Here is a 27,812-nt window from a genome sequence, read left to right on the forward strand (position 1 = left end):
TGTGTGTTTTTGATTCTTTATACACTGAAATGTGTCATTAAATGTCTATGTGTTTCTCAAGCCGGTCCCAGCTTCCTCCTCACTGTCAAGACAGTAGGAAGCTGGTAGTGGCTTGACAAACACATAGACATTGAATGACACTATGACACTTGTTCATTTTTCAAATGTTTTCTGTTGTTTCAAAAAAGTTGTCACTTCCAGAAATAACCAAACTCTGTGTGTACAGAACGAGATTAAACACTGTATTTAGCTTCAGTGTGTACAGATCCATACTGGGTGACATCAGTTTCCTGTCATTCCTTTAGATACACAAAGACACATGCATACAAACACACACCCTATAAGATAATGATAATATCAGACACAGGCCTCTGCAACCAACTCGGAGGGAAAAGGAGGACCAGAAAAGAAATGAGATGTAAAAAGTAAAAAGGAAATGAATACAGGAAATAAGCAGATGCCGTGTTTAGCGGTGGATGTCTGTCATTAAATCTAGGTGGAGAACCGAGGCATGAGACCAGAAGAACAAATTCACCATGGGAACATAAACACACACACACAGAAACTTTACAACGTCACAAGACCACCAGTTAAGAGAAACTAAATTGCATTGAACACACAGATCCTGGTAAGCATAGTGACCACAGTCCTAAAACGGCACCATTATCCAGACACAAATCACGTAACCTCTCTCGCTCTCTCTATGCCATGACTATTTGAAAAAGATGAATACAAATGATAAAAAAAAATACTCTTATGAAAATTTATAGCATTTGTTTTTATTTTTAAAGAATAACTGGTAAAACATGTGAATGTCTACATATACTCAGACATATTTAACATAAAATTTGAATGAATTAGTTAATGCATTATGAACAAACCTGAACTACAAACAAGCAATGGCCTATTTATACATTACTACTAACCAAGATTAATAAATGCTGTAAAAAATGATAATTATTAGTTCATGCTATCTAATGCCTTAACTAATGTTAACATGCATATATCCCTGTTGTAAAATGTTACAGAATCATTTTTGTTTTCAATGGGAAGTCCCTTTTTCCATGAGATGGGGTAAAAGAAACTTGGTTATTATTCGCTCTTCTCCCAGTGTTGTTGTAAATGTTTCATGGCATGTAAAATGCATGAGTTAAGTGTAAGGTTTGAGAATATTCAGACACTCTCCACATTGATTTTAAGCATGAAAGCAAGAGGCATTTTTATAGAAAATCTGAATCCCAATCCAGTCCTCTCATTCACTATTAAACTCTTCTGTAGGCCTCACATACAGTCTAAATGTCAATCAAATGTATTCGCATCAGCTCGGAACTGTTGTCAAGTGCAGCACCGTGGAAACACTTGAATAATTTAGAGTCTTCCTCCAGTTAGGCACTATACTAGGCAACCCGAGCCGGGTACTAACTGGGTTAGTTACGCAGACTGGGGAGAGTTTATATAGTGTTAGAAAGAGATCATGCATGTGTGTAATCTGTGCATGTTGTGGATGTGAATGACTTCTATCTGCCATTGACACTGTGAAAGCAGACATTTATAAACAATCTCTACTGAGTGTTCACTCCTGTCTCACACACACCACACTGCATGTGAAACAGAATACATACTCACAATCCTGTCAAATACTTACTCACTTTCTGTATTAGACACTGCAGTAATATCAATAAACTGAATGCCCCAGTCATTGGAAAAGCACACAGCTATACTACTGTACTATTGCTGTAGTATCCAGTATGTATTGTATTCTGTGCACAGTATTCACATTTTCTGAACAAGGCCGATTAAACCACAATTTAGAGTTGGAGGGGTCCATTTTATAATGATCAGTATACAACAAAGCATACTGTGAGGAATACTTTATCTCACAATACAAGGAATACCCTGATAATAACCTAATATATTTGCCAAAATGAGCAGTGTACAACAGAACCAAGGGGTCGTTAACATCGAACGCATTTTGGCATCCTGGACTGTTGCTCTTGCTGTTTTTTTTTCAACATGTCTCGAAGGAGCGCTGCACTTTTTAAGACTCCGTGTCAAGTTAAAAAAGAACTTCAACCTTTAAAAGCATGTCTCAAGACACCTGCGTTCTGTTATGTTTTTTGTGCTACGTCTAGCTTTTTTTTTTTAATCACAAGAATGCATTCGGTCTGAACGGGCCCTTACCAAGCAGAATACTGTATCTTAAAATGTACTTATTTGTTATTTTTTGATCAGACTGCTAAATTTACTGTACTGACTACACAAAATTGGATTTAAAATGCAAAATAACTTGATAACTGATAATGTCATGGGACAACTGTAGTATATTACTTTTGAAACATTCATTAATGCAAAATCCTTTTGTTTAACTTAAAATAAATAAATAATGCATTTCCCATGCCATTGAAGAAATAGTATGCAGTAAACAGTATATCCTGCAGATTGTTCAGTAAGTAGTAAGCTAATATTCCAATTTGAACATAGCCATTGTAAGATGATCCATAAAGCCTAATTTATACAGTAGAATAAGACAAATTTATTTTTCCTGAAGAAACTAAAGCACCCTAGGCTAACAAAGCCTTTGTTTATCCTACACATAGCATTGTTTGACAATTGGTTAGTTGAGGAAAATAAAGAAAGAATGTCAAGTCCAGACCACACATAGGATTCGTTTTAAACCAATCATCAATGCTCTTTAACTAGCCAAGCTCTCCTAGTTCAAGTTCATCAGTGCGTTTCATCATAATTTTTAGACTAACTGAATCAACCTTGTTCGCCCAGTAAGTATAAATTAACATTTCGACTGAAGGCAGAAAGTACAGTTGAGAGTGTGACCAATGATGGGTCATATTAATGAAGCTTTCAGAATCTCAGACAGTGAGGTTTGGTGATGAGAATATGACTGGCTTCAGTGTCAAAAGATTCTGGGATGGATAAGTGGTCAGACTCACCAGATAAGAAGGCAAATTGTTTCCTGAGGTCAGGGCTGATGTCTGCAGCACACAGAGGACTGCTCTCCTGCTGCATAATCTCATCTGTGCAAGAAATAAAGAGATGTCATTATTCCACTCCAATATGTTTACAATCAGCACTTCACGTTCTCAAAAGCCACAGCACATAGTTTTAAAGATATAGAATAAAATACACACAAGTCTCATCCACACAGGTGGTTTGGTCTAGGCTGATAATGGACGGACGGTTACACAGGTGGTTTGGTCCAGTGTAAAACAACAAGTTAATAAGAGTCACAAATGGTCACCTATAAGCTTAACTTCAGCAATATAGTACAAAAGAAAATTCTGGATGGATGGACAGAAAAGAGGGAAGGTGAATAAAAGGGAAAGAGAGCAGTAAACAGTATGGTTTTCTCTGTGCATCAGGAGATGATGGATTAGAGTAAGAAGCTTTAAAAATGCTACATCCACTGCTGTGTGAGTCACTGTTGTGGTGCAGCCTGTATCCCGCAGTTCAAGTGTCTATAAATGTTTTCGATTATATACAGTTGTGTCTAGATGGATGGTTGATTTGAGTTGTTTTGGATTAATCCGTTCACAATGGCCTGTTTTCACCTTTATCCATACCAGCACTTATCTTTTTGTATTGGGAGCGATGGTATAGCCATTGTGAATAGATTAATTTACCTAGCAAAGAGCCTCAGCCAGGATGACCTCACCAGACAACAGTCGGAATCAAACGCACACTTTCATCAACGTGACTTTCCTGCTTTTACTGAGGTGCTTTAAGACCTTAAGGAATCTCTTTTAGGGATTTTCAATTTAGCATCATATGGGTATAAATGTAGGTCACAGATAGAGCAATCAAAACAACTTAATCTTGCATTATGTGCAACACATGCACACACACACGCACGAACACACACACACAAATAAAATACTGCAAGTGTTCTTATCTTAAAGGAACAGTTCACCCGCAAATTTAATAGAATTGTATGATGGCACATCATTTAAATCTTCTTGGGCTATGTTAGGAATAGCATAACACCATAGTACTCATGGCATTTATTGCAGTATTTAATATTAATAATAATATAGTATGCAAATTTCCTGAATGAAATACCCTGATGACCTACTCTCAAAATGTACAATACACAACAGGGCACATAACACTATGTACCAAAATGCAATCAACTCAACCGGACTTTCCATTTCCAGTCATGGTATTGTGATTTTTAACATCAGACTCATTTTAATGTAATTTTTAAAATAGACTGATTATTGGACCATATTTCCAAAAGATAACAAATTTGACACAAATGAAGTGCCTAGTATTTCATTCCAAAACATGGAGTACTCATGGAGCACAATATAAAAGCCATTAGACAAGGAGATGGTCTTTTTGAACCCTGCAGGATGGTGATGTAAGATGCTTTTCACCCTGTTATTAAGTTTCATTTCTGTCGAGTTCAATGACATTTTGCTTTCTCATTACATAAAGTTTGAACATTCCTAAAGGTCCTCAATTTGAGACTGTTGAAGTACAGTCCCTTCAAAGTTAAACCACCTACAATAAAGGTCACAAAACAAAACAGGCTCAGGAAAACTAGTTCGCCATGGGTTCCCTCAGAAATTACTTATGGGTTTTTAGAACAGGGATTTTCAATTTACCAGTAAAACAAGATTTGTGGTTATAATTACTTGAAAATGTTCATGTTTTGTTCTAAAACATAAATTACAGTCCTACCTCAATCGTGGATTTTCAAAGTGTTGTGGCTTTTAAAAATGCATGTTGCTGGATGGACATACAGATTGTCCCACCCCAAACTCAAGCTATAGGTTGAGACAAAATTGTTTTATTGGGCTGGTCGGGACTCGGGATGCTCAGAGTTATGCTGGAAGTGCCACAGAGTTTACACTTTTCATGGAAATCTACTTACAAATGGCATAGTGTTGTCTCTGCACATTAAACTCGATAAGAGAAAGTATTTTAAAATTCTAAAAAATTACACACCACCTTGCAGACTGCTAAACTACCCTATCCTTCCCCACTGCTTCACTCCCTAATGTTACTAATCAGAGAATAGCACCTGCTTCTTCACTGTTCGCAAAATCTCATCATGAGTTGTGATTAGCGTCAGCCAGGTGCTTAATGATATGTACCAGATCTGTTAATCCTTAGGCTACCCTGGTAACACAGATGGGGTTCAGGCTTGTAAAGCTTCCATTTCATTGGTTAAAGTGTGTGCACTGATAACATAGCAGATTCACTGTCTCCACCATTTTAAAGATTAAGATGGAATTGCTGGTCCCAGGTCAGCTGTTAACATGTGATTTTAAAAACAGATGATAGAGTCAAGGTAAACTCTGAGCCCATGAGAATAAGAGAAGATTCTGGCACTGAATAATTGGCACACTAGAAACAGAGAGAAATCTTGACCAACAAAGAGTGTACTACTGTGCTTTTCTTTTGCCAGTTTATAATTCTGGCCTTTGACGTCTCTAAATAATCCTCACTTCTGTTTGTCTAATAAATCTTCATTATATAGAATTAATGTATACATTAACTGCTGTAGGCAATAAAGACTTCCTTTAAAAAACAGGTCAAGGAATTCTATGGCCAAGCAGTCCATGACATGTTCATCATTATTAGTAGTTCCTAACTAGTTCCATTATTAATGATTCATTCTTTATCATTATCAATAATGATCATGTCCCACAGTTTAGACTAATAGTCAAGTTAAAAAAATTCTATAATTTTTTTTTGGAAGTATGAGAACTATGTAGTGACCAAACAAATGCTAAATAAAAACAATGTTATTAAATAAAAATAAATATATATATATATATATATATATATATATATATATATATATATATATATATATATATATATATACACACACACACACACACACACATACACTCACCTAAAGGATTATTAGGAACACCATACTAATACTGTGTTTGACCCCCTTTCACCTTCAGAACTGCCTTAATTCTATGTGGCATTGATTCAACAAGGTGCTGAAAGCATTCTTTAGAAATGTTGGCCCATATTGATAGGATAGCATCTTGCAGTTGATGGAGATTTGTGGGATGCACATCCAGGGCACGAAGCTCCCATTCCACCACATCCCAAAGATGCTCTATTGGGTTGAGATCTGATGACTGTGGGGGCCATTTTAGTACAGTGAACTCATTGTCATGTTCAAGAAACCAATTTGAAATGATTCGAGCTTTGTGACATGGTGCATTATCCTGCTGGAAGTAGCCATCAGAGGATGGGTACATGGTGGCCATAAAGGGATGGACATGGTCAGAAACAATGCTCAGGTAGGCCGTGGTATTTAAACGATGCCCAATTGGCACTAAGGGGCCTAAAGTGTGCCAAGAAAACATCCCCCACACCATTACACCACCACCACCACCAGCCTGCACAGTGGTAACAAGGCATGATGGATCCATGTTCTCATTCTGTTTACGCCAAATTCTGACTCTACCATCTGAATGTCTCACCAGAATTCGAGACTCACCAGACCAGGCAACATTTTTCCAGTCTTCAACTGTCCAATTTTGGTGAGCTCTTGCAAATTGTAGCCTCTTTTTCCTATTTGTAGTGGAGATGAGTGGTACCCAGTGGGGTCTTCTGCTGTTGTAGCCCATCCGCCTCAAGGTTGTGCATGTTGTGGCTTCACAAATGCTTTGCTGCATACCTCGGTTGTAACGAGTGGTTATTTCAGGCAAAGTTGCTCTTCTATCAGCTTGAATCAGTCGGCCCATTCTCCTCTGACCTCTAGCATCAACAAGGCATTTTCGCCCACAGGACTGCCGCATACTGGATGTTTTTCCTTTTCACACCATTCTTTGTAAACCCTAGAAATGGTTGTGCGTGAAAATCCCAGTAACTGAGCAGATTGTGAAATACTCAGACCGGCCCGTCCGGCACCAACAACCATGCCACGCTCAAAATTGCTTAAATCACCTTTCTTTCCCATTCTGACATTCAGTTTGGAGTTCAGGAGATTGTCTTGACCAGGACCACACCCCTAAATGCATTGAAGCAACTGCCATGTGATTGGTTGATTAGATAATTGTATTAATGAGAAATTGAACAGGTGTTCCTAATAATCCTTTAGGTGAGATATATATATATATATAAAACATTTTTTTATTATCATTTAATTGTATATTGTAAATGTAGTTACTGTATATTATCCTGGAATCAATCAAAATAAAATAATAGTTAACACTGTTGGGATGCTGTCACAAATACAGCTGCTGTGGGAGGGAAATTTGGCATCTTTCTCTCTCCTCATGGACATAATTAATCTCTACATTTTTTCCTCTTAGGAAAGTCATAGAAATGTAGTGGATTTTTCTTTTGCTGTTGAAGCAGATGTGAATGCTAACATAATATATGCTGTGGTCTCCCATGCATGAGTTTACCCCACTATAGTTTACTTCCCCATTCCGAACCTGAAAAATGTGAAAAGGATCCATTTCAGATACAACAGTATTTGGAAATACAGAATTCTAGTGTACTTGCAGAAGGCAAACAAGTTACAACAACCCAAAAGGACAAACAAAACTTCTTATGCTAAATAATGGATTTTATCCTCTACCCAATCACAGGATGAGGTCTCATTTACATTTATACCACCGATGAGAGAGAGAGAGCGCGGGGATGCGTTCAGTCTTGTCGCTGTCACTTCAGCTGGGCTCATGAGAAACAGAAAGTCCAAGCAAAGCAAAGTCCAACATTTCATTCAACACATCTCATCTTTTGGCATTTAATCAATAAAGCTACGACTTCGAGCCTCTACTCAATACAAAACATCCCCTCACACATCCGCAAAACTAAAGCAGCAATAATAGAGCTATAGAAACCACACTGAGCCCTGCATGGTGGCCAAGAACGGCAGCCATGCACTGACAAAGCGATTCAGCATTGGAGCGCAGGGTGCTGGTATTCAGAAGGAACAGAGGAAGGGCCGATGCTCTCATATTAATGCCATTCAACGGCTAGACGAGTATTCTTTACAAGGCCTTACATTTTTAATGCCACTCAGATGGGTTAAGCCGTGACTGGCCCCATCAATTGTGATTCATGATCTTATTTTGTATCGTAGCCTAAAAGATCCTGATGAAAGACTCAGGAAAAAAAGAAAGCTTAAACTAGCCCAAGATGGCTTTCTGGTCTAAGCTGGTCTAGCTGTTTTAAGATAGTTTAGATCAGTGGTTCCCAACCCTGTTCCTGGAGCCGCAGCTTGGGTGAGCTGATCTTCAGCTGGTCTCCCAACTTGGCCGAGCATGTCTTCAACTGGTCTCCCAGCCAGGCCAAGCTGATATTCGACTGGTCTCCCCAGCTTGGCCGAGCAGGTCTTCGACTGGTCTCCCCAGCTTGGCCGAGCAGGTCTTCGACTGGTCTCTCAACCTGGCCAAGCTGATCTTCAACTCTTCTAGCTGGTCTCCAAGCCTGGCCAAGCTGGTCTTCAACTGGTCCAGCTGTTCTCTCAGCCTGGCCGCGCTGGTCTTTATCTCGTCTAGCTGGTCTCTCAGCCTAACCATGTGCCAAAAAACCCCTCTAAAACCGAAACAAAACAGACCAGCCTGAACAGGTTAGTAGGGTCATCTTCATCTCAAGACAAATGTCCTCTTGTAGAACAAAATCAGCTTGTTTTCTCCATAACAAAACACCCCCAATATTGAAGTTTACAATAAGGAGGATCCAAAATATTTTCTATTAAGATTCATCTATGAAAAGTAGAAATTGTGAACCTCGGGACGATCTCACCTCTCGTGGAACTCTGCTTCCTGGTGCAGGAGAACAAGAACAGCATATTTTCGGTGTCTCTGCGGCTGTGTGTCCACTGTTTGGATTATTTACAGGTATATGTTGGGGACAGTGGTTTAAAAACCTTAATATTATGCCAAGAGCTCATAAGGAAAAACAAGACCGACACTCAATGTTAGCATGCAAGAAAAACATTCTTTGTTCTTCATGTCTGTGCAAGTAGCCCAGGTTAAACACATGCTGCAGTTTTTTGTTAAAGACCTCTTTAGTGGTGTCTTGTCCGAGCCTGTCTGAACTACAAAGAGACAAGGACCGGTAAAAACACAGGAGTGCCATACAAAAAAGTCCATTACAACTAAACGGGACAATTAAGAGGAGGTAACTCTACAAATATTGTGAGTCACTTAAACATGCGCACGACACACACACACACACACACACAAACTATAAACGTGACATCTTCTTTCATGTGGGAATCACACATACAGCTCATTGTGGTTTTTATGATGACTTCATCCTTTATTATGTGCCCAAAACACAGTGGCTTATCAATATCCAGTGAATGTTCCAACACAATAGAGAACAAACCATCATAGAACTAAACCTCATTACATGGTATATTAGTCAAGGGATAGTTCACCCAAAACTATAAACTATAAACTGCTTTATTTACTATAAAGCAGCATTAAAAGGTGCACTTTTTGATTGTCATTTTGGCCTAATACTGACACCTAGGGGCTTGGATGCAGCATCATTAAAACAATAGTTTTTAGTTACCGCTATTCACAGTCAGCCAGGATTTAATCCATGAGTGAAAGTGTCAAATAACAAGTGGTTACTAAGATTAAGCGAGTCATTTTCAGATGGTCATGTGACCCTAACATGGCAGCCCCCATGAGGGGACCCTTTCTATGTAGAATTAAACAGCTTTTATAAGGTTACTGATATGACTGGAGGCATAATCTCATTCATCATGATGTTTGGGATGTCCAGTTACCATTTTTTTAAGAACGTGTAAGAGTACCGATACTTCCTTCCTGTACTGCTGATATCGATGCCGATACTTGCTTTCTTCTTCTTCCCTTTTTCTGAATTCCATATTAACAGTTGAATGTTTATGAAATTACATTTTTATGTCAGATGGTATCGATTTTTTGTTATCAGAGAATTTTTATGAGCAAAAGTACATGAGCGGGGTATTGGACCCGATTCTGATATCGGTATCAGGACATCCCAACATGATTTTACACATCGGTTTCAAAATTACAATTCATTTCTTTAAAAGAACATTTTTTAAATTAGGAAAAAAAAAGCATGCAACTGAGGGCATCTTTAAGATAACTCAGCTGACTATGGGATCAAACATCAGTCTGTATCTGCAAAGTTCAGATCCTTAACCATTATGTTACTACAGTAACATTACGCTCACCAACAAGGTTTTCTTCAGGTTTGCATCTCGGATTATCACCTTACAAAACATCTCATTATTTAACATACTCACACTACACAAACAACTTAATGAGGTATGTCCTAATTGGTTTATTAACAGTGCACATGGTTGAGTGTCATGAGGATGCTTGTGTGTGTGTGTGTGTGTGTGTGTGTGTGGTCACGCAATGAATGTACTCAGACATGTGTTCAGGCTCTAGCAATATGGACAAATGTGAACAGCGCCATAATTAAACAATCATACCAACTGCTGACAAAATGGGCAGCTGTGTGTGCTATCAGCCAAATGACAGTGATGGGTGTCGGATAAATTTAGGCTAATAGTAAAACCTGAAATCACCCAATACTGTGTGAATCAACCAAAGGTCCCCATGAGGAAAACAGCTTAATAAACCTACCAAATAATGTCTTGGGAATAAAAAAAACAATATATAAAAAAAGCATAATTAGATAATTTGGATCATTAGTGTGTGTGTGTGAGTGAGTTCAGGAATTCATGTTCTAACATTTGGCGTTACAACTGCAATTTAGAGAGCCTCCATCTGTCAGTCTATTAGAAGAACAACTAGAAAATATTCACATACCCACAAAGCCCCCCATACCAACAACAAATGGGCAACAAGTGGGTCAGATTCTCAACATTCCAGTGCCTATCCCTTTAACAATGTAATTTAATGTACAGTATATTAGTTTGCTGTGTGGCTCCAACTGAACCACAAAGAAGAATGGCCACAGAGGTTTACAGCCTGACTTTAAAAAGAGTGTTTAAAAAAGATTCAGTTTTAAATGCACACACTGATCATAGAATTTTGAATCTTAGAAATGCAGTGTGGTACAGATTGGAGTATGATTACTGGGTATAATTTTATGTTTTCTATTTTCCGTCTCAGTAAAACCACAGTATTTGGCCACACGAGCCAACAGTCAAACTATACATAAAAGTTGAGGAGATATCAATGGCTGGTCATCTAAGAAAGCTAGTTACTAAATAAAGTGAGTGAAATTGTGTTAAAAAAAAAAGAAAGTGATAAAATGTTGTAGAATGATTGTGCAAACAGTTAAAATGGAGATACTTAAATGGTCCTTGCAAGCATCACTATAACTTTTGCTCATAATAAGGGTTAAGAGTTTGTCCTCATCTCTAATCCAAGTATTAATTTAGCGCAAAACTTTGCCTGGATTATATGCGCGATATGAATGATACTACAAATCATGTTGAGGAGAGGTGTGCTATTAATTTAAGCAACTGGACTTAAGATTTCACTAAAATTATGAATAGAAAATCCCACTGAACTACAGGAGGGACTTACGGCTGACGATTGATACAGATTTCCCTATTTGACTCTTTTCCGATTCACAAGCTCTCGATTAGATTCCGATCTCGATTCATATGGGTACATTTCTGTTACAATGTTCATTTTCCTTCAATTTAAAATAAATTCTCTCTTAGCCAATGCTCTTAATTATAAAGGAACCTTCTAGGCAACCCTTCTATGTACAATTAGAAAATATTCATTTTAGCAATTATGTTTTAGCAGTGGTTTTTCATCAAATTGGTTACATTTTAACTTATGAAAATTTTTTCAAATTCAGTCCATTCCAACAATTAACGTTTTTAAATTACATATATGATGTTGCATGTATATTTTTGTTACATTTGTATTGTTTACTTGCATCATTTGTACTTTACAAGTATTTACCTTGATATGTAGAACACATGCTAACTCGCTATGGTCTCTTTAAAACTATCCCATATAATGAGAGAAGACAGGCATAATTTCTTTAGCGCATCTATGTAAGATTAGAATTAAATGTTTCTATTTTTGTTCATTTTAATCAACAGACATTATTCAAATGACATATGGATCCGTGGATCTCATCTTTGGACACACAGAATGAGATGAAACAAACTTTTACTCTCAACATGCAGGGAAAATATCTCTGTGCTAATAACTTCTCCACTATAGTATTCAATCCCTGGTGTGTGCAATCTGAACATTTCCTAGCCAGTGGCTAATCATAGAATTTTTTTTATCCCCTTTTCTCCCAATTTGGAATGCCCATTTCCCACCACTTAGTAGGTCCTCGTGGTGGTGCGGTTACTCACCTCAATCCGGGTGGTGGAGGACAAGTCTCAGTTACCTCCGCTTCTGAGACCGCCAATCAGCGCATCTTATCACATGGCTCGTTGTGCATGACACCGAGGAGACTCACATCATGTGGAGGCTTATGCTACTCTCCGTGATTCACGCACAACTTACCACATGCCCCATTGAGAGCGAGAACCACCGAAGTTATCCCATGTGACTCTTTCCTCCCTAGCTTCCGGACAATTTGGTTGCTTAGGAGACCTGGCTGGAGTCACTCAGCACGCCCTGGATTCGAACTCGTGACTCCAGAGATGATAGTCAGCGTAAATACTCACTGAGCTACCCAGGCCTCCTAATCGTAGACATTTTTAGTCACATAGTATGAGATTTGCTTGCACATGCACAAAACCAAACATGTCGACACCATGAGATATTTCAGCATTTGCTTCTGACTTGATCGTGTCAAAACATTTCCATTCATGCCAAGGTAATTGCATAGATTTCAATTGTTTTATATATACAGCCTGAGGTAATAGTTACACTGAGAGTATTCCAGTCTTGATTCAATAAGCAAATATCCTCTGATGTGCTGTTACTTGCAAGCAGTGAACTCACACTTTTAGATCCATAAAGATCGTTTGAAGCCAAGACAGAAACAAATCCCATATCATGACTACCACTGAGCAGACTGACAGGCTAGTGAATGTGAAATGACACTTTTGGTGCCAGTCCAAGCGGGTTCTTGAATGTAAACCCAAACCAGAACCAACTTGTACATCAATGAAAGTTTAACATACAGTATAACTGAAAGTACATAAAGAGTACTATAGAAAAACAACAAGATAGTAATGAAACATCAGGGTAATTGACAAAATACTTTTGGGAAGCTGGCATGTCCTGCTGTGCGACATGCTAAACTCCATCACAGGTTATTTGAAACAACATTTATTTTATAATTATGCAGTTTTTATGAGCTCGTTTTAATTGAGAAACTACATACATGGAATATTTATACTTATAAAAATTTATTTGTCACACTGTAGGACCATTTAAAATGAACCAGGGGCAGGGACACTCGGTTGAGACCAAGGTAGAATTGGTGAAAAACCATAGAAATAGTAGAACTAATGACATAGTAACCAGCGACATACACTTTCCCTTATACATTCACATAAATTTAACCTAAAATCATAAAATATGAAGTGAATCAATCTCAAATCTCATGACAGACATTTTCCAATGGAAAAAACCCCAAGCACTGATCTCTAAAGGTGAAATATGCAAATATAACCATTGCAGGGATGTTTTAGCTAAAAGAAGCACCTCCTAAAGTTCATTTCCTGAACAAACTAAAGTCTACGCAGAGAGCCACATCTATAAAGATAAATAAATTCAACACAGCCAAACACTTTGGATCAGACACTTTTGACCAGATTAAACAGATTTACCTCTATATATCCAGATGGCTATAAAGATCAATCCAGTCTCCTACCTGTCATTATTTTGAGTTGTAACCATAGTCTGGTGATTTCTTGGCAGAGCAGGGACATTCGGTTGAGTTCCATCCCGCTAAGAGTGCACCTTTCCTGTTCACTCTCCTGTCTCAGGTGCCTCTATCTCTGTGGCTTCATCCTGCGATGGGATTCACTTAAGCCGTCGTGCATTACCAAGGCTAAACTGTCCGTCAACGCACCTCACATATCCTCATCTCCCAACACACACAGACAGGCACACACAGGAACTCTCCCGGCATCAGGTTACACCCCTTACTGCTCTTCCACACACGCTCACACACACACACGCAGGTGGAAGTAGCAGACGGTTTTAAAATGAGGAAAAGCCTTGGGGCATCTGCTTGAACCAGAATACTATTCTGTAGCAGTGTATGTGTGTGTGAATGGAAAGGATAAGCTCTTGCATGGGCAAACACTAATCGTCCAGCCTCTAACAGGTTTGAGAGCAAGAGAGGGAGGAGTAGAGTGATAGAGGGAGAGAGAGAGAGAGAGAGAGATAGAGAGAGATGAGGGGGGGGGGCATGGGACCAATTTTCTCTGTTTTTTTACTGTGCCAGGTCTCAGCGGATTAATAATAGACAGCCAATCAAAATATAGGGGGTGGAGCATACAAAAGCTCAGCTGTCAACATAAGTTGGCAAACATCTAGGATATTCCTCATTCTATTAGAGTGTGAGAGAAGATTACTATACATACTGTGTATTCATTATTACAAATATTAGAATATTTAGTTTATACATCTTTGTCAAAGATTTTTATGTATCTTTATCCTTTTAATAATACTTGCTAGATTTGCTAATTTCTTTAAAAAAAACTAGAGAATGAATGTGAAAATAATTTGAGCAAAAGAACGAAACAAAAGAACTAGAGAATGAAAGCGCATAAGAGCAAAAAGGAACCAAAGAGCGAAACGACGAAATAGCGAAAGGAGCAAAAGAAAGAGCGAAAGAGAGCAAGCAAGAGTGAAATAAAGAGCATAAGAAAGAGAGCGAAAGAAAGAGCGAAAAGAGCCAGTCAAAGAGTGAAAGAAAGAGCAAAACAAAAAAGAGAGTGAAAGAGCATAAGAAAGAGCAAAAAGAAAAAGTGCGAGAGCAAAAGTGAGCGAAAGAAAGAGCCAAAGAGTGAAACCATGAAAGAGAGCAGAAGAGTGAAAGCATGAAAGAAAGAGCGGAAGAGAGCGAAAGCAAAAGAAAGAGCATAAGAAAGAGCCAAAGGGCGAAAGAAAGGAGTGAATGAATGAAGAGTGAAAGAGAGCAAGCGAGAGCGAAAGAAAGAGCATAAGAATGAGCGACAGAAAGAGAGCAAGAATGAAAAAGCGAGCTAGAGCAAAAGAGCGAGCAAAAAAAAAGATCGAAAGAAACAGCAAAAGAAGAGTGAAAGTCAGCAAAAAAAAGCGAAAGAGCAAAAGAAAGAGTGAAAGCGCAAGAGCAGAAAATCGTGCGAACGCGAAAAAAAGAACGAAAAGGTTATGAAAGATAAGTGACAGGAAAAATGAGAGAGTGCGCGATAAATTGTCCTAGCAGCTACTTTCAAAAAGATATTTAGTGATTTGTTTTTCACACAAACGTAGACTTCAGAAGACATGACTTAATCGTGTGGATTACTTTGATGCTGCCTAAATATGCTTTTTGGACCATCAAAAATTGGTGTCCATTCACTTGCATTGGATGAAGCTAAACACCTGGGATACTTTCCTAAAAATCTTATATCCGGTTCGTCATATACATCTTGGATGGCCTGAGGGTGAGTAAATTATCAGCAAATTTCCATTTTTTGGTGAACCATTCCTTTAAGGCTCTCTCATAGCCTGAAGGTCAAAGGCCATAAACAACAGGAGGACTTTAAAATGCAGGTCAAGTTCTAGACACATAAGCACTCTGGAAATCCCCTCTCCTCTCTGATCTTGTGTCAATCTATATATACACACTAGAGATTATTTGCGAGGCTGGGGTTCACTCTTATAAAGACAAACACAATGGCCCTTTCTGTGCCGCATCGGTAACATTACACCAGTTAGCAAGTTCCTCCAGGCTACAGTGTAATGCAGTGAATAGATTTATTTTTAAACAAGAGTTGGGAATTAAATCGTAGTAATGATTTTGATTTAGCAAAAATAAACAAATTAAAAAACAGGTTGTCATTCACACTTTCCTCTGGGTAGTTGACAAATAAGATGGACCTTTTTTAATTCAACTTTCATATTTTAATTTAGGAATGTATATGAATGCATAAAGTGACTAATTTAATTTCAGACAATGCAACGGACCATGATATGATGTCACAATGGAAGGCTTCTTGTGCAAGTAAATAATACATTACAAAAATATTATTTTAACATTTTTTAAATATATTGTCTACTGACATTCCTGCAACAATAAAACATGCAGCTTTGAAATATGTATTCTTTGTACTGAGCGAAGAGGTCAGCGTGTGACGCTTCTATTGTTCACACGCCCTCTCGTCATACAGGTTCGCAGATCAGAGTTTGCAGCGGAGTACAAAACTTCTTTGAACGAGTTTGCACTTCCGGTTGGATGCGTTTGAATGGGAGTGAATGGAGCGCGAAGTGTAGTGTGACAGCCCCTTAAGGCAAAAAGTATATTTTAGTTGCTGAGGCTAGTCACCATTTCTTTCAAGTTTTCCCCTATTTTTAATCACATTCTTGCCTCAGTAGTTCACTAAATTCACTTAAAATTTTCTTGCAGACTTCAGACTTTTCTGTAGTGTCTCAATATATCTGAGGATTTAGGTCATAAAAACATTATGCATAATAATTTTTATTATAAAAGATTGAAACAATTAGCATAATTGCTAAGCTCAGACTGATCACACTGTGAATTCGGAGACAATAGGTCGAAAGTTCTTCTGCTGAAATCAGTCTGTGCTTACAGAAATTCAAATCACTGCCCCCCAGTGGGAGAAACTTGCAATGTCGTTAAACGTATGGTCATGTATGAGCTCCTATTTCCAAATAAAAATGTCCACAGAATGGCACTATAAGCGAGTTGAGCAAGTTGTTTTCCATTGTAAATGATGTAATACAGTCAACAGGAATGCATATTTTATTAATCATTAAGGCCGATACATACTCCACACAAGTACGTGAACACATATGTGAGCACTTGATCATCACCACGTGATCAGCCAACGTGTGGTCTGGTTGAACATGCTTAATGTGCATTCTTGCGTTACCATGGCAGGAACAAAACACATTTTCCAAAAATGTTATGTGCCTTGTTCTATATTTCACCACAGTTTACAGGTGAAATTAACTCTAGAGGCACTTCAACAACTGAGCATTTTATTCACTTTACACAAATCACGAGTACAATGCCTGATTATGACTTTATGAACACTTATTATTTGCTCTATAAGTCACACACTGCTATGTTATTATATTAAAACACTGATACTGTAACACATCATTTGATAAACTATACTGTATATTTTAACGCTTGTATTACAGACCCATTTACACACTTATTCCAATGTTATTAGCTTGCGAGATAGCTCACCTGATAGAGTGTTGGACATTGGACTCGGAAGACAGAGGCACGAGCCCAACCAAGTAGGCAAGCTGACACGTGAGAAGAAAGTGTCATAAAAGTGACACGGAACGGTATCTGTTAGGTTTAGGTGTTGGTTAAGGGTAAGGATTTTTGTCTTGTTCCCCTCTCATTTGCTTTTAGGACACTATTGGTCAACGTTTAGGTTAACGCTTTAGGTCAGGGAGGTATAATTTGCTAATTAAAACCTCCATCTAACATGAAAACCTCACCCGTTTTTGACACCATTTCACTCGCTATTGGCGCCCCCAGCTGGACATTTCCCTGGGAAAATTTGAAATTTTGTTTTGCAAAAATGTTGCCACAGTCACATAATTTTCATGAGATCAGGCTAGCTAAATGTGAAATGGAAACGCATAATCAAATAACAATTGAATTTCCAATGTCTTCCATGAGTACAAGCTGCATTAAATGCAGCAGCATTCGTTCCTACAATATATTACAACTAGTTTAATTTGAATCATGAGAAGTAAACCATAAAGCTTATACTTAGATCAATATCTACACTCTGCTGAACATCCAGCAGCCAGACAGTAAAAATAGATTCAAGGTTCATTGATTCTAATACATATGGTGTCCAGTTGTACAGGATACACATGGCCATCCTTCATAATTCTGGAGCGCTGCGGCAGATTATTGTAAAAAACAGGAATCCGTTTTTGTAAATTCTGTCAGACATCCTGTTTCTGGCAGAATCTGGTGCTTCCATTCAACATAAATGAAACCCAAGTTAACATAAATAAGATATAGACATGACATAGTGTATCAAGCTGATCTAGTGATCAGAACAGGATGAGAAAAGTTTAATGATGGATTAACTGACATTGTATTTGCCCTTATAGGTGACCAGCCCTTTTAATAAACATATGAAGACAATTACAACCCTATAAAATTCCATGAAATATCTAATAAAAATGGTCATTTTCTTTCAAAGCAAAAATGAAGAGCAAAGTGCCATGAAAAGTGCCCTCACACGTCATTTGTAACCCATAAAGGAGAATTCACTTTAGTACTGCAGAAAGGAGCTCGAGTCCAAACCACTTAATTAATAGATTTTTATCCATGAGATTGTTTCTTGGTTAGGCTTTTTAAATGTATTAAATACGTTTTCTAAAGCTTTAACCACATTTAATTTGTATTAATTTTCTAAAGCATTCATGGGAGACTCTTAATGGTTTAGTTAATTATTATAAATATAATTGTAGCATTTAAGGCGTGTCTGTGTGTTTAAGAACGGCTTTCAAACAAAATCTTGAGCTCATTTGAGTCACATGAGAGGACTGAATTTTTACTGAGTGCCACTTTTAGGAAAGCACATGATTCTTTGTATGCCTATCTTAGGAGGAAATTGTCTTTCATAATAGCTGTTATTCCTGTAATTCTTGAATTGCTGCAGAATTGTTTTCTTCTGATCTATGGTCAGCTTATCCCAATATGTAGCTATAGTTTAATATGTTTTTTTTTTTTGGCTGTTCTGGTCACAGATCAGTATGCAAAGTAAGTTTAAAACCCCACGGCTGCCTTTCTTCATGTGCAAAAGTGTTCATCGGTTTAAGTGAAAGAACCTTGAATACAGTAGCAGTTTGAGGAACACAATTGATGGTGCATATGATTGTGAATTCACCAGAAAGCTGGAATTTCCAAATCACTTGAGAATGAGGATGAGATTTGGAAACTTCTGTTAGTGCAACATAATGGTCATCCGCCCAATCAAAACACCCCTTCAGATGATTTGTTGGAGAATATCTCTCACACTCACACACACACACACACACACACACTGGCTGGCCACATGATCATTTTCATGCAGTGGATATTTGCATGGGTTTGGCCAGAGCAGCACATCAAAAGATATACCAATCCAACCCTCAGTCCACTGGTAATACAGCACAGATTAATCTCAGCAGATACTGTAAGCATGGAACATTTTTAAATGAGTTTTACAGTAAATCAAACACAACCACTGAATTCACATGCCTATTTGCAGACATGTTTGTTTAGGGACTGTACACTATACCAGTCAAAAGTTTTGAATTTTGATCTTAGATCTTTTGATCTAAGGCTTATGCTTAAATAAGCCTATAATCACCCTCTTGATGAGAATAAATAAAAGGACACTTCTAGTTTCACTTTACATGAAAAACTAGCTTCATACTATGTGAAGTATGAAAATGTGTAAAATGTAACCACATTGAGCACAATATCTCTGGGAATCATATATAGGACCTTAAAGGGACAGTTCACCCAAAAATCATCTCATCATCGTCTCACCCTCATGCCATCCCAGAAGTGTATGACTTTCTTTCTTCTGCTGAATACAAACAAAGATTTTTAGAAGAATATTTCAGTTCGGTAGGTTGTCAAAGGCAGCATAAAATAATCCCTAACTCCAGTGGTTAAATCCATATCTTCTGAAGTGATATGATAAGTGTGGCTGAGATCAATATTTAAATCCTTTTTTTTATTTTATATACTATAAACTGTCCTCCCTGCCCAGTAGGTGGTGATATCAAATCGCCAAAAAACAAAAGAACAATGTGAAAGTGAAAGTAGAGATTTATATAAAATAAAGGACTTAAATATTTGTATTTATAGTTTCTCTCACCAACACTTATCATATTGATTCTGAAAACATGGATTTAACCACAGGAGTCTTACGGATTACGTGTATGCTGCCTTTGTGTACCAAAAATTTGAAGCTCCAAATCTACCGTATGTGCTTTTTTGGAGCTTCAAATTTATGCATGTTTAGACGGATACTTGCCTGATGGTAAATGGAAAGATGGTTATATTAATATTTCCATCACTTCATTATTTTAATTGCTTTTTCATTTCATTTGGAGTGCAATTTGAATTTAGAAATATTTTTGATTAAGTTTTTTCAAGAAATTTATATAATTTTCAATGTAAAATCACTAAAGCAAGAATATTCACTGATCCCTCAGCCTGGGGGTTGCCGATGTAATTGGATATTGCGTTATATAATATATATAATCTCGTGAAGGAGGGAGCAAAATGTATTTATTCACATGATGTATGATGTACTTTCCCACATACTGAAATACCCGACCGGTAGAGAATGCACAGCTGAAGCAGGTTCTTTGCAGGTGGATGTTGACAGCTGTTCAAAAAGTTAAACAACACACATTTTTATTGCACTATCATTTTTAGTTAAAATAAGTTAAAAGTTTGAAATCATGGTGTCTTGCTATATTGTGTAGGCTTAACCCTAACCCTGCTTAATGAAAATTACCCCACAGTACCACCTAGCGTCCATCCAGTGTTGTTCGTCGGTTTCCTGTGGAGGTTTATTTTTTGGTTTGTTTGTTTTTGTGCGACCAACCGACCAATCAAACCTTGGTCGACCAAGACTCTTCTCATCGACTAACCTTTGGTCGACTATCGGGGGCAGCCCTATAAAATATTATATTAAAAATGTTAATGTTATTTCGTAGTTTAGAAGACTTTAATTCCAAAATGTGGAAAATGATACTAATAAATAATTAGTAGGTGTGTCCAAGTTTTCGACTGCTAGAATACACATACATACAAAACTTGCACATGCACAAGTAGTCATTTAAAAACAATCATGGAGAAGAGATTAAGTGCTGTTAATTTCATGTTATTTTTTGTTTGCTCTTTTCATCCCACCATACCTATAATATTACAGGAAACAGTCTTGAATAAGCCTAAAAGCCAAAAGGTAGATTTAGGACAGGCACCTTAAAAGAAAACAATTGTGTCCGAAGTCCCAGGAACACACATAGACATGAATAGCAACATCCGTGGCTCCACAGGATATTACTATGACAACATGTCTGGTTTATTACAAAACAAACAACAACAACAACAATAATGGTACAAGAATATCTTCTTGTCTAAGGTATGCAGCTAAAAGTAGAGAGAGAAAATGTCCTCTTTATAATTAAGTCAAATCCCAAAGATGAAGCGGAGAAAAAAAAACAATAAAATCCTCAGTCATAAGATCAGATTTCCTTTGAATAACATACTAAATTGTTTACCACAAGGAGTGTGTTTTTCTTGAGTTTAACCGTTTCTATCATGTATTCTTTGGTTCTCTCTCTCCGGAAATTCTGTCCTGCCAGTTGGACAATCTTCGGTCATTAACCTACATCTCTGTCCGCAATCATCACGTTCTCTGGCCTGTTGGGGGAGGATGATGAATGTCTGAACAGGCAGTTAGCAGTAGCAGTTAGCGGTGCTCTGGGGACATTCATGTCGCCACACCCCCTTTATCAACCAGATTTAATCAGCATAGACACCCAAACAGAATCACAGTCTGTTTGAACCCTAGCTTCATGTCGGACAGTCGGACCTATCCAGATTTACTGCTGGGATCAAGCAGTTTAAATATTGCAATTTTACCAAACATGAAGACTGACATCACAAGTGGCTTTAGAAAGCTATATTTTGTTTATCTATTGTAATATATTGTGTCTCATTAGACTGCAGTCCACAGCAATCCATTTTATAATCGAATTTGGCAATCTGCCCGAGGTAGCCCTAAGAGCTTAAGGCCTATACACACATGTATCAGATTGACACTTTGAGCATCTCACTTTGGTTGTATGAGATCATAAACAGTTTTTAGGATGCTGTGTGTTTTGATGCATCCTCATCTTTTGATGTCAGTAAGTTGGGTTTGTTGCCTGTACATTCAATTCAACTTCCTGTAGCAAATAAAACACTTCTCTTTATAATACCAAACCCTACCATTCTGTTTGATAACCATATCCACTATCATTTAGGACCAACTTCTATGTTCCAAAACTTATCAAGATTTGCCATGAGGAAACGCAAAGCTAAATGAAAGTTACAAGTGACACCTAACACAGCACGCAAGAGGAAGAGAGTTTAGATTTGAGCAAATACAGAAGTGATGATTAGCAGCTGATTGTGGCAAACTGTTGGCTAATCAAACACGTGCAATTCTGCAAACAAAGACAATACAACAATAGTGAGATGAAACATCCTTCAATAATATCCTCCAAAATGATCCATCTACTGAAGGTTAAATAACACTGGTGCCTCTCTAAAGACGTTAATGAGACTGTCATGGTCTGTCAATGCCGGTCTCTGAAAATGGTAAAACCCACAGACATGCAACAAAAGATTCGCTTGAGTTTACATACAAAAAGTATTAATGAGTACATATGAACCCATCCAGGATAGAAACCAGTGTTGTAGTCCTCGAGACCAGACACAGTCTTGGACTTGGTCTCGAGACCAGATGTTTGTGGTCTTGGGTCTTGTCATAGACTCGACCCACTTCGGTCTAGGTCTCAAATCGGACTTGAAGTGTGGAATCAGATTTTTCCCCGAGACTTGTCGAGTCCCTTCAAAAAAATTTATTAAAAAAAGCCTGCTTATTTTCATGGGCGGTCTGGCAGCTGCTTTACAGCACGCTTGCAAGGAGAGTGCTCACCAGTCGCTACTGCATCCCTGTGTGAGAATGGTCAAAATGGCTGTCCTGCTCAGATTTTGAAAACTGTGTTGACTTGGTCCATCCACAGAAACAGAGTAATTTACAGATGCAGCAGAGGAATTTACAAGCTTTAAGACACGAGCCAAGACATTAATGGTTTATGCAAACTCTTATTTAGACGCAATGTCATGAACCTCCTATTACAGTCCTATCAGAAGGGCAACTGCTCCCTTTTGATTGCAGTCCCTCCTATTCTGATTGCTTTTATTTGTTAAATAAAATGATAGTAAGCTGACTAATTTCAATGAATTGTCTCAATACTCTCCCCATTTTACACAAACTTCAGAGGAAAAAAAATTAGGGACATCTGGGAGGCGAATTAGCGATAAACACATTTCTGAATGGAACCAGCTTCAGGGCAGATTTCTTTTGGGCTAAACCAAAACCTATGCGACAAAGTGTTTTTTTTAGGCATGACATCATGCACAACATTTTATCGATAAAAGGCCATTTGAATGGAAACGAGCACAAGGCGGCAAATGTCGATAACAAAATAGCGCGAAAAGTGGATGGAAACTAGCGTTGCACTTACAATGTAAGTGAATGGGGCCAATTTTTGAAAGGTTTAAACAGATACGTGAAGCCTATAATTTTATAAAAGCACTTCAATTAATTCTTCTGTTAAAACTCATGTGTTATTTGAGCTGTGAAGTTGTTTGAAACAGTGTTTAACAGACGTTTTATGGTTTTAGTGTATATGGTGTTACATTTTCATGGCAATGAAGTTGTAAAATTGGATTTAGCTAAACAGAAAAAGTTAGTAACTGATTTAATCACACTAAAATCAAGTTTACATGCATATTGTTTATATTGTGTCTATAAATGTTAAACCGAGAGTATTTTAGCTTTTACGGATTAGCCCCGTTCACTTCCATTGTAAATGCCTCACCGCGACCCAGATTTTTTTCTCCCCTTTTCTCCCAAATTTGGAATGCTCAGTTCCCAATGCGTTCTAAGTCCTTGTGGTGGTGTAGTGACTTGTCTCAAAGGACTAATCTCAGTTGCCTCCGCATCTGAGACCGTCAATCCATGCATCTTATCACGTGGCTTGTTGAGCGTGTTGAAGCAGAGACATAGCACGTGTGGAGGCTTCACGCTATTCCCTTTCGGCATCCACGCACAACACACCATGCGCCCCACCGAGAGCAAGAACCACATTATGGCAACTACGAGGAGGTTACCCAATGTGACTCTACCCTCCCTAGCAATCGGTCCAATTTGTTGACTGGGAGATCTGGCTGGAGTCACTCAGCATGCCCTGGATTCAAACTTGCGACTCCAGGGGTGGTAGTCAGTGTCTTTAGCTCGCTGAGCTACCCAGGTCCCCTGATTTTTGCTTTTTTAAAGAAAAGGAGGGACAAGTCTAAATAAATGTTTGTGGAAACACTATATGTATAAACACTGTGCCACAAATTCTGTCAATTGAGTTTAACTTCTATTGAACCCAGAATATTCCTGATTTACTTTATATCAATAATACATAATACATGTACAGTTGAAGTCAGAAGTTTACATACACTTAGGTTGAAGTCATTAAAACAAATGTTTTAAATCACTCAACAGATTTAATATTAGCAAACTATAGATTTGGAAAGTTGTTTAGCACATTTACTTTATGCGTGACACAAGCACATTTTCCAATAATTGCTACAGACTGATTGTTTCACTTTTAATTGAATACCACAATTTCAGTGGGTCAAAAGTTTACATACACCAAGTTAACTGTGCTTTTAAGCAGCTTGGAAAATTCCAGAAAATTATATCAAGCCTTTAGGCATTTGGCTTCTTTCAGGAGGTGTACTAAATTGGAAGTGTACCTGTGGATGTATTTTAAGGCCTACCTTCAAACTCAGTGCCTCTTTGCTTGACATCATGTGAAAATCAAAAGAAATCAGCAAAGACCTCAGAAAAGAAATTGTGGACCTCCACAAGTCTGGTTCATCCTTGGAAGCAATTTCCAAATGCCTGAAGATACCACGTTCATCTGTACAAACAATAGTACGCAAGTATAAACTCCATGGGACCACACAGTCATCATACTGCTCAGGAAGGAGACGCATTCGGTCTCATAGAGATGAACATAGTTTGGTGCGTAAAGTGAAAATCAATCCCAGAACAACAGCAAAGGACCTTGTGAAGATGGAGGAAACAGGTAGACAGGTATCTATATCCACAGTAAAACGAGTCCAGTATCGACATAACCTGAAAGGCTGTTTAGCAAGGAAGAAGCCACTGCTCCAAAACTGACATAAAAAAGCCAGACTACAGTTTGCAAGTACACATGGGGACAAAGATCTCACTTTTTGAAAAAAGGTCCTTCTGACTAATGAAACAAATTTTGTTTGGCCATAATGACCATGGTTATTTTTGGAGGAAAAACGGTGAGGCTTGCAAGCGGAAGAACACCATCCAGCCTTGAAGCATGAGGGTCGCAGCTTCATGTTGTGTGGGGGTGTAGGCTTTAGTGCAGGAGGCATTGGTGCACTTCACAAAATAGATGGCATCATGAGGAAGGAAAATTATGTGTATATATTGAAGCAACATCTCAAGACATCAGCCAGGAAGTTAAAGCTCGTTGCAAATGAGTCTTCCAAATGGACAACAATCCCAAGTATACCTCCAAATCTCTGGCTTCTGACCCACTGGGAATGTGATGAAAGAAATAAAAGGTGAAATAAATAATATTCAGACATTTCACAGTCTTAAAATAAAGTAGTGATCCTAACTGACCTAAGACAGGGAATTTTTTTCTTCGATTAAAATACCAGGAATTGTGAAAAACTGAGTTCAAATGTATTTGTCTAAGGTGTATGTAAACTTCTGACTTCAACTTTAACATTTACACTTTTATTATAAATGGCTTTAATTAAAGACGCTATCTGGAGCCTGGTGTAAGTTTGGGTAACAGAGTGGTCTCATATTTTTTTGAGAAGTAATTATTCCCTGCTGTATCTGTCAACACCTGAAGTTATAGAACACTAAGACTGTATTTTGTTCATAATAAATGGTTACTTTGCTAACATTTTGAAAGTAAAGGTTTCGGTTTACAGTCTGCATTTAATACACCTTTGTTCCTTTTTTTTTTTTTTAGTTAAGTACAGTAATACTGTAATTTGTATAGCAAAAATGTTTAAAACAATTAAAACAGTAACAATTGCACCTTTATTTTGATTAATTTTTTATTTATTTTTTACGAAAAAAGACGTCAAAATTGTGTACACAGATCCTGGGACGTGGCATTTATATAAAATGCTATTCTCGACTGGTAATATTATTTAAACCAACATAAGCATAATCAAATAATACATGAGGTATATTTGATATATGAGCATAGAGTCAATTTAGTTGTTTACACTGTACATTTAACCCATTCATTGAGATTGAATTACAGTAGGTCTGTAGGAGTCTTGTCTCAGACTGAGTCTCATCCAGTTTTGGTCTCGACTCAGACTCGACTCTTTCTGGTCTCGACTACAACACTGGTAGAAACCATGAGGAAACGGATACGGATTACTCTAGAAGGCTAACTACTGACAGTAAAGCCAAAGGACGAAGGTCATAAAGTCAGAATAACAATGCGAGGAGATAACGGGGCAATAGGCCCATATGGAAACTATGTATGCAGATTTCCACAGAATACTCACAGATTTCTGTGGAATTCAATCACCACTTATTCATTGAATTGTACACATTACCCATCCCCTGCATTTTGTTCGAACATTCAGACTGAATGCAGTCTTGTGCTAATAAAAGATTGACGTAGCACTCAAAAAAGGAATTTACAGGAACTGAATGTCGGTGTCTTGAGACGTGTTTTTGGAATTTAAACAACTGAAATACAATGCAGACAGACACAAAATGCGTTTGGTGTGACCAGCCTCTAGGTGTGTAATTTCTGTGCCACTAGCGTCACCAAACACAACTGCAAAAGTTATTATATTCAACAAGATTTCTAGTACAGTATGCAAAGAGCAGGATAACTGATGTCCAAAAACAATAACAGAAAGCATAGAAAAAAAGAAAAAAGTTAAACAATACAAACATTTCCCAAAACCTTCCAGAAAGAGAAATACTCATTTCTGCCAGACCTCAAGCGTACAGTATCCTCTTCAACTTCTTGAAACCAGACATGGGATCAAAGTGGCATTTCCCCTAAACTCAAGCTGAAATTAAATCTACATCTTTTCAGAGTCCCTCTAAATTATATAAACACCATGAGTTAAGTCAGTTCATTTGAAAGTCAATAAAAGAACATAAAACAACAGCTATGGTGAATGCTTCAATCTCTGAATGCTGTAAATACATTGCAGAGTCTGCATTATGTTTGTAAATGCTGGTCTCTGGAAATATTAAAACCCACACAAAAAGATATTTGCTTGAGCACACAACAATACACCATGGGCTGTTTTTACAAAACAAAGTATTGCTGAGTATATACTGTATGAACTCAGCAAGGGCAGACATTTACTCAAGAGCAAACACATGAGGAAATGGAGGCTGATGGCTCTAATACATTCAGAAAGCAAACCAAAGGGGGATACAAGGCCATGATTTGTCATAGGTACAAAGCTAAATTTTGTTGTCCTTTTAGTAAACGCTTTAAACACATAAAGCCATTCAGAAATCATTTTACCCTCATAATATGTATTTCTAAGTGAAACAGGCTATTCAATGAGAAATAATATTGGGCATGATGTGTTTTTATCCATTAGGAATTGATTGAATCATGAAAAGTGGGTGTTGCATTCCAGAATGGAGCCAGGTGATGGAGGGAAAGTGTTTCAAAGGCGGAGCAATTTATTACATTTTGCAAACATATTACATAGAAAATCTTTATATTTAGAATAATTTTCACAGTAAATCATGCACAATACGACCAGAAATGTGCATCAAGCAATCAATTCTGAATTCATATTGACTTCCTGTACATTTTAAAATA

At 37.7% G+C, this 27,812-nt stretch overlaps 1 protein-coding gene across 4 annotated transcripts in view; it reads right to left on the reverse strand.

Annotated features, from left to right (window-relative positions):
• mcf2la (mcf.2 cell line derived transforming sequence-like a) overlaps positions 1-27,812 on the reverse strand; it is an 80,935-nt gene that overhangs the window by 45,740 nt on the left and 7,383 nt on the right. For all 4 annotated transcript variants that reach the window (XM_052127111.1, XM_052127110.1, XM_052127109.1 and 1 more), the window contains exon 2: positions 2,949-3,032. In XM_052127111.1, coding sequence (XP_051983071.1) covers positions 2,949-3,032 — 84 coding nt within the window. The remainder of the gene's footprint in view (positions 1-2,948; positions 3,033-27,812) is intronic.

The sequence above is a fragment of the Xyrauchen texanus genome, chromosome 5, assembly GCF_025860055.1.
Source record: "Xyrauchen texanus isolate HMW12.3.18 chromosome 5, RBS_HiC_50CHRs, whole genome shotgun sequence".
Classification (NCBI taxonomy): domain Eukaryota; kingdom Metazoa; phylum Chordata; class Actinopteri; order Cypriniformes; family Catostomidae; genus Xyrauchen; species Xyrauchen texanus.